At 41.5% G+C, this 7,963-nt stretch overlaps 1 protein-coding gene across 4 annotated transcripts in view; it reads right to left on the bottom strand.

The window, feature by feature from the left end:
- Positions 1 to 4,205: 4,205 nt before the first annotated feature.
- Positions 4,206 to 7,963, bottom strand: part of PSPC1 (paraspeckle component 1) — a 59,770-nt gene continuing 56,012 nt past the window's right edge. Inside the window, exons 7-8 of one of the 4 annotated variants that reach the window (XR_011328968.1) lie at positions 7,480 to 7,735; positions 4,236 to 4,355 (exon numbers count right to left, since the gene is read on the bottom strand). Coding sequence is in view for 3 of the 4 variants with exons in the window: in XM_069808214.1 (XP_069664315.1) it covers positions 7,595 to 7,735 (141 nt within the window). In the remaining variant the exon portion in view is untranslated. The other 3 variants (XM_069808217.1, XM_069808213.1, XM_069808214.1) reach the window with 3 other exon arrangements.

Raw genomic sequence — 7,963 nt, 5'->3', positions numbered from 1 at the left:
GAGAACGGGTATGACTCCGAGGAGATACAAGAGACACTATTCGGGCTGAGGAGATACAAGAGACACTTAAGTGATAACTTCCTTGAAAACGCACTTCCGTAATCAAAATACAGCAGACAAGGAGACTCAAATAGCAAACTGCAGAGCAATGCATTAGCAAATACAATTGGATAAAGAGCTGGGAAAGGCTAACGCCTTCCCAGATAGCCCTTCCAACAGGTTACCTGGAATTCTCTACCAGTGTTCAGGAACCCCAGCAGCAGGCAGCCTGACAGAACATTTTGACCTCACTACAAATTAAGTCAGAGCACAGTACATTTTCTGGTATAATAGAACTGTATGCAAATTTATCTCAGAGCTGAAAAAGGGAAGGCAATGACACACCAAGGCCAACGCTCTTCTCTACAAATACTGCTCAGCAACAAGTTAAGGAAAATCAAACTAAGCAGGTGTAACCTTTTTTTTTATGTGACTGATTTGGCTCACTGTCCCAGTCTTTTGCAACTTTCTCCACAGTTTGCTATTGCACATTGTGCCCCGAGTACAATGCAATCCACTCACATTTTTATCTAATCTTCCCTCAATTTTTAATGCAATCTTGTTAGGCCATTAGGCTTTGTCAGCCAGGTTCACACTGCAATGTTAAGTGCACACACAAACACAAATAATGGGGAAAGAGAAAGAAAGGATTTTATCACTCCACTGAGACAAGGAGTCATTATTTAGCCAGTCAAAGAAACATTTGTGTCTCCAAGGAACCTTGGCCATCCACTCTTCCCTTCACAGGAAGGAAACTGTAAGTTGAGGACAGAAAAATTCTGAGACGCCTGGGAAACCTGCCAAACGCCAAGGCTCTCAAATGGCTCCTTGCACAGGGGCAGTCTGATAAATAAGGACAAGCAAGACTGAATTCCCAACACCTACGTGGTCAAGGCAAAATGTCAGCTGGATAGAAAAATTTCTTTTGAGTCAAACTTTGAAAAAATTAAGTGTTTTTTCTGTTAGCACTACTTTTCAGATAAAGAGTTTTAACTGTATTGTCTTTTTTATATTTTGTGAGTAAATGCTTGTAGCTTGCTTATTTCCATAGCCTGGTGTGTATTACACATTATTGTGTGATTACATTACGATTTTATTGTGATTTTACTACAACTAGAAAATATCGGGGAACTCCTTAGTAAAGGGCAAGGCAAAGCCACAAAACAAGGTGCCTATCAGTTTTCCCACCTCCTCAGCTCCCCCCGCCCCCCTCCGTGCCCCTTTCAATATCAAACAGGTAACAGGATCCAGGCTAGGGAACACTTAAACTGGACTGAAGTTACATGCGTTGGGCCTGGTGGGAGGCAGCCACGAGTGCTGAGGGAGCTGGCTGCTGGCACTGCGAGGCCACTCTCTTGCTGAAAGAGCATGGCAACTGGGAAATGTGTGCAAGGACTAGGGGAAAGCAAGTGTCACTACAATCTTCAGGAAGGGCGGGAAGGACCCAGGGAACTATAGGCTCTGGGAAAGTGATGGCCCAACTACTCCTGGAAACCATTTCCAGACCAAGAAGGTAACTAGGAGTAGTCAGCATGGATTTACAAAGGGGTTGTTTGCAAATCCTGATGGATCCTAACTGACAGCCTCTATGATGAGGTGAGCAGTTCAGTGGGTATGGGGAGAACAGTGGATATTGTCTACCTTGGCTTCAGGAAGGCTTTTGACACTGTCTGCCATAATATGTCCATTGACCAGCAGATAAAGTACGGCTCGATAAGTGGACAATGAGGTGGATTGAAAACTGGCTCAACAGCTGGGCCCAGAAGGTTGTGATCAATGGCACAAAGTCCAGTTGGAGGCCAGAGTACCCCAGGAATCAGTACTGAGGCCAGTCCTTTTCAACATCTTCATTTATGGCCTGGCTGATGGGACAGAGTGCATCCTCAGCAGGTTTGCAGCTGATACACCAGAGGGTGGTGCTGCCATCCAGAGGGACCCTCAACAGGCTGGAGAAATGGGCCAACAGGATCTTGTGAAGTTCAAGAGAGGGAAATGCCAAATCCTGCACCCAGGGAGGAACAATCCCAGGCACCAGGACAGGCTGGAGGCCAGCTGGCTGGAAGGCAGCTTTGCAGGTAAGGACCTGGGGGTCCTCGTGGACACCAAGTCCAAGAACCACCATGAGGGAAGAATGTGACCTAGCCACAAAAAAGGCCAATGGCATCCTGCACTGCACTACAAAGGAAGTTGCCAGCATATGGAGAGAGATGATCCTTCCCCTCTACTGAGCACTGGTGAGACACCTGGAGTGTTGTGTCCCATGCTGGGCTCCCCAGTACAAGAGACATGGACATACTTGATTGAGTTCAGTGAATGGAAGACAACTGAGGGACTGGAGCATCTTTCGTGTTATAAAAGGCTGAAACAGCTGGGACTGTTCCAGCTGGAGAAGACAGGGCAAAATCATCTATTTATAAACAATGAGAGTGTATAAAGATGACAGACAGAGTGTTCCCAGTGATGCCCAAGGACAGGACCAGAGGCACTGGGCACAAACTGGAACATGGAAGTTCCTTGTGAACATCGGGAAACTTTTACTGTGAGGGTGCCTGAGCACTGGCACAGGTTGCCCGGAGAGGTTGTGGAGTCCCCATTCCTTGGAGACCAAACCTAAATGGACATAGTTCAGGGCAACCTGCTCTACCCGACATCCTGCTTTGAGCAGGGGGTTGGATTCTGTGATCTCCACAGCACTCTTCCAACCTCAGATATTCTGGGATTCTGTGAAAAGTCTGCCCCAATTCCAGCTGCAGAGGTGAGATGGGAGTTAGCGCTGCAGGACTCAGGAGAGAAATTTCCAGTAGCATGGGTAACTACCAGACTGTCTGGCATGCAGCACATTACAGGGGTGACCTGAGCACTGGGGAGGGGAGCAGGGCTCCAACTCTTCATCTGAAGCATGCACAGAGAAAATCTTTTCTTTGGAAAAATCCTTTACAAAGCAGTGCTACCTAAGTGAAAGGTGCATCAAGGCATAGCACGTAGAGAGTAAAAGGTAGGAAAAAAGTGGAGGCAGAGCTTCTGTGGAGAGTATAATAGGATTCTGTCTGTCTTGGGTAGAAATTTTTATTATTTCAGTCTTGGGAATCAAAGTCCACATGGGCCATTTTTCAGTATTAGTTGTAACTCACAGTACAGTTTGAGATGTATTACTGCAGAAAGATTTCTTCTCTCATGTTGCCCTTCCATGCTTTTTACAGAATGACAAAGGACCCCATCATGTTTATACTTTCCATGCTAAGTAAGTTTTACTACTTACTTCACACAATTAATTTACCAGCTGACTTGGAAATCACTAAAAGGACCCCTCTAATTAGCAATAAATCATATAGTCTACTACTATAGAATCACAGAACGGTTTGGGTTGGAAGGGACCTTTGAAGATCATCTAGTCCAACCCCCCTGCCATGGACAGGGACATCTTTCACATGTCATTAATAAATACCTCAATGTATCTTGTTCTTTATGTGTCTACTTCTCTATTTGCCATTAACACAACTATAGAGACAGCTCCGAGTACATTTACTAGACCAAACAAACACAGAGAAGCACTAACCCTAATTCCTCTTGCTTTATCAGCAGAACTTGCACATCTCAGTCAAATCCCATCAGTGTTTAAAATTATTTTTACATTATAAAAGCAACTGATATTTTGGAATTTCAGAACTATCAGAACTACTGAACCAAACTGCATAAATCTCCCTTTAAAACCTTTTTATCTGTCAGTCCCACAGAGATGCTTCCAACACCCAGGGTAGATGGCACTACAGACCTGCGTGTACGCAAACTGAACTCTACCCCAGGTTTTACAGAGTACAAGGACACAGCCTTCCAGACCAAAGCCTACTGGCTAATCCTGAGGACTGTTCAGAATCAGAAACTACAATATTGATGATACAAACTGGATTCTGAGTGCAATGTACCAACACAAAGTAGCTCAGACATGGCATCATGTTAATGTGGCACTATGGTTTTTGGACGTAAGGCACATTATAGCTAGTTGGATTTTGAGCTGTCTGCAAGACATGTACTTCAGGTCCTTTAAAAACATTAACATATGACAGGAATTATGCAACAAATGACATTGTCTGAAAGCAAGTATTAGCTGAAGTGTAGAAGCAGAATTACTCTGTATCAAACAGCAAATGTGAACAAAAAGAGGGTTCCTAATTTCAGTAATTGCTGAATAAAGCCAAATATCCTAATACATACCTCGTACTAAAACTTGGTTTAGGATTCCCTTTTGTATGCATAAGACAGCAGAAGGATTCTGCACAAGCCAGTCTTCATCTGCATTTTGAGATTTTAATAGTAACCTAAAAAATAAAGAGACAGTAAATAACTGATGCTTCAAACAAACTAGAAAATACAGTAGTTTCTCTTTTCATATACCCATAATTACAATATGGAGAAATAAATCATAGTAAAACTTCACATTACCAGGAAAAAACCCCTCATTTAGTCTCTACCCATTCTTACCCCTTGTTATTACTACACAGATTTCTCTAAAGATTTTAAATTTAGTTTTACTACCTCTGCAGTTTAAAAGCAGCTGTTCCAAGAACATTAACAAGTTCCTAGATTTTCATGCTTCTGCTTGGAGTAGATTAAGTGCAGTTCTGCTCCAAAGAGCCCCAGGTCATTTCTCACTGGAGGACTTTTAAAAAAACACATATCAAACACAACACTGTCTTCTTCTAGGCCTGCCAATGCATGTGGCCAAAGTGACATTTCATCCTTCTCATATGATTGCCACTACATTAGGATTCCTGCACACAACACAGTTATTAATGAAACTTGAGAACTAACTGCTCTCACTGTAGTTGTACTGAGGGTATAGAAGCACAAATACAGTCTCCTCCCTGTTCCACAGCCTGCTGTGGTACAGACATTTAATAGATAATTAAAAGGGGCAAAGCTGTATATGAAAATAATACAACTGAAGTAAAATGTTGTCCTACTTTATAATAACATCTCAGAACAGAACTACATACAAGTCTCATTAAAATACATTTTAATACCAAAAGCATTAGAAATTGATGCAAAAGTTTAAGACTTTTGTAATTTTAAAACTTCTGCAATAGATCTGCTTGCATTTGCAATAAGTGCACTTGGAAGAACAAATAGCAAGTCAGAGTATAATTTTATTCCTATTACATTTATTACTTCATAATTAAAATTATTGTAATTATATTCAAAAAGGCCTAACAATAACTGAAAATGTTAATAAGGGTATCCATCTTGAACTCTGTGTGTCTTCTTCCAAAGTCCACACGCAAACTAATTATCCAAAGTGTTTAAAATTCAGCAGCTCCCTGCCCCAGCCATTCAGGCTTCAAAACAGCTCTCACCCATCCACACACATTCCCTCCTTCCCCATCCCCAATTAAAGTCACCTCTTCTTTACAAATACTTCCAATTTAAAATAATATGCGAGTACTTCAGTGTTTGATAGGTTTAACATAATCCATTACTCCGGCTGGGGAAGCAGACACAGAACCATGTTCCAGAGCCAAGGAACCCTAAAGAAATGTCTGTAGAGAGGAAGACTGCCTGGAAAGCCCCAGATTACAGCAGCCCAATGAAATGAAGAACTCTGTATGCTCTCAGATAAAGACTTCTTAAAACAATTTACCAGTACCTTGAGGTCCTGTTTGATGATCAGAAAACTTAGCACACCCTGCAAAGTATTTGTTACAGAATTACTTTGAAAAGCCACACACAGGTTGCACCTTCCAGGCTAGCTTCACTTCAGGAACAGCCCCAAAAAGCAACTCAGAAGTGACATTCATGCAAATCACAACACAAAACCACAAACATTTACAATAAAGTTTAACCTTTATCTTATCAGATACACCGAAAAAAAGGCTGAGGCTAGCAGCTCAGAGTAAACACAATTTCAAAGTGGGCACAATTAAATGTCTGAATCCTATTAAAAGTGCTGCTAATTCATCAATTCTCCCATTTGCCGCCCTTTCATCTCCCTCTGCCCCATGATGCAGCTTGCTATATATCAAATTTCAAAAGTTCTGTTATCTATTCCGTAACACAGACCTTCAGCAGGATGGATACTTTCTTCCTAAAGCATATATAACAGAGCACAAGCCCACTAACCCTTTATAACCAGAGCTATAATTTTGCAAGTGCTAGTATTAAAATCATTTAGCAGGTCAAATGCAATAATGGCCATAGTGGTGACTCTCAGCCACAGAGACCAGGCTGGAATTGTCATCTGGACAAGTATTAGTGTCCTGGACATTACCTCCACATGGTGAAACTAACCCAGCTATTAGTAAGTATGTACCCATCTTAAAGGGAAGCTACAATTACAAACTGCACATCTTTCAGTCTGTATTTTAATATTATTTAAAAAACATAATAATTAGGCTTTTCTTCCTTTTTTTCCCCTATCTACAAACAGCAAGGCTAAGACCTCCAAAGGCCTAACACAGCCTCTCCAGTTTCTGCAACAGCCAGTGTATATTACATTCTCTTTCTTGGCCACCCAGATTTACTGAAGAGAAAGCGGTGACCCAGATTCTTGGCAACTAGTAGATACTAGTGACAAAAGTGTGGCCAAAACCAGCTGGTATGTTTTTGAAGATAACCCCTAACACCAGCCAGTATGACCATATGGTAGTGTTACAAATTAATCATAATCAAATACTTACAAAGTGATTATAGTGTGTGTGGGTTTTTTTGTTGGTTTTTTTTTTTTTAAACAGTATGTCTCTGCCTCTGCACTAATTTCTTCAGCATTCTCTCTCTACAAGAAATTAAGATCATTACAACCTCTCTACCTTACATAAACCCTACTGTTTATGATTAACACTAATTACTTTGTTAGACCGGCACGGATTTGTAAGAGTGAGCAGGAACACAGCAAAGAGTTATTTTCAAAGTAACAGACTCCGAATCATCTTCATTCATATGATAAAGCTTTTCTTTAAATTAAAGCTCAAAGTGGGTATGGTGCCAAGCAAGATGAATCTGAAATATTCTAAAAGGCTAACAGCATGGTAAACATGCCTATTCTGAAGAGAACAGATGCATCACACACAAACTGAGTGATACTGTGTGTATATTGTGCCATTATCAAGGAAAACTGAAAACCAGCTCCTCAGCACAACCTATCTCAAGTAACACATATTCAGCATAACAGAGTACTCTCCACTACAGAATTGCTATGCGAGACAAGCTCCAAGCTGCCACAGCAGCATACCAAGCAGAAACAGCCATGACAATCTACAACACTGAAGGATGTTTTCCATTTACCTTGCACATGGAAGCTATACAGGTTCACTGGCTTGACTAACAAAACAGGTTGCCTTTTTTTTTTTTTTAAATCAACAGGATTTTTGGTGGCTATTATAACAAAGAGCTTCCCCCCTGTATTTCCCTCCATTACCCCCTTTATTTTATGTCTACTTTATAAATTACCTAGCAACACAGAACAGCAGCATGGGTAAATTTTGACTTCCACTGAAGTGGACCATACGACATTTTGCACCAGCAGGCATAGGTATCATTTTGAGAGTAGCAGAGCCACTATCCATCACACAGAAAGGAAGAACTCCAATGCCGAGCTGTTCTCAGGAAAACACACAATCCCTTGTGGCCATTTATTTGGGGTTTCCAAAGGGAACCCGAGATGATCCACGGAGCTGTGTTCATGTTTGCATTTGTTCAGGTTTACCTATCAAAAGGTAACAGATAACAATGTTGGCTGCTAACAGAAGACACAGTGCTAGACATTTTTAAATGGTCAAGCAATCTTTTCCTCCCCATTCTTCCCTTAGTTTTTACTCATCTGGCCAAACCTCCTCACCTTAAACATGAGGAGCCCCTGTCGAGGACAAAAGCGCACATTTGTAACAATAAAACCATCGGAGAGTCAATCATCACCTGGGTGTCACTGCATGGT

Source organism: Haliaeetus albicilla, chromosome 20 (genome assembly GCF_947461875.1).
Source record: "Haliaeetus albicilla chromosome 20, bHalAlb1.1, whole genome shotgun sequence".
Classification (NCBI taxonomy): Eukaryota; Metazoa; Chordata; class Aves; order Accipitriformes; family Accipitridae; genus Haliaeetus; species Haliaeetus albicilla.
The sequence above is the reverse complement of the archived record's forward strand: the minus strand, read 5'-3'. Positions and strand labels throughout refer to the sequence as shown.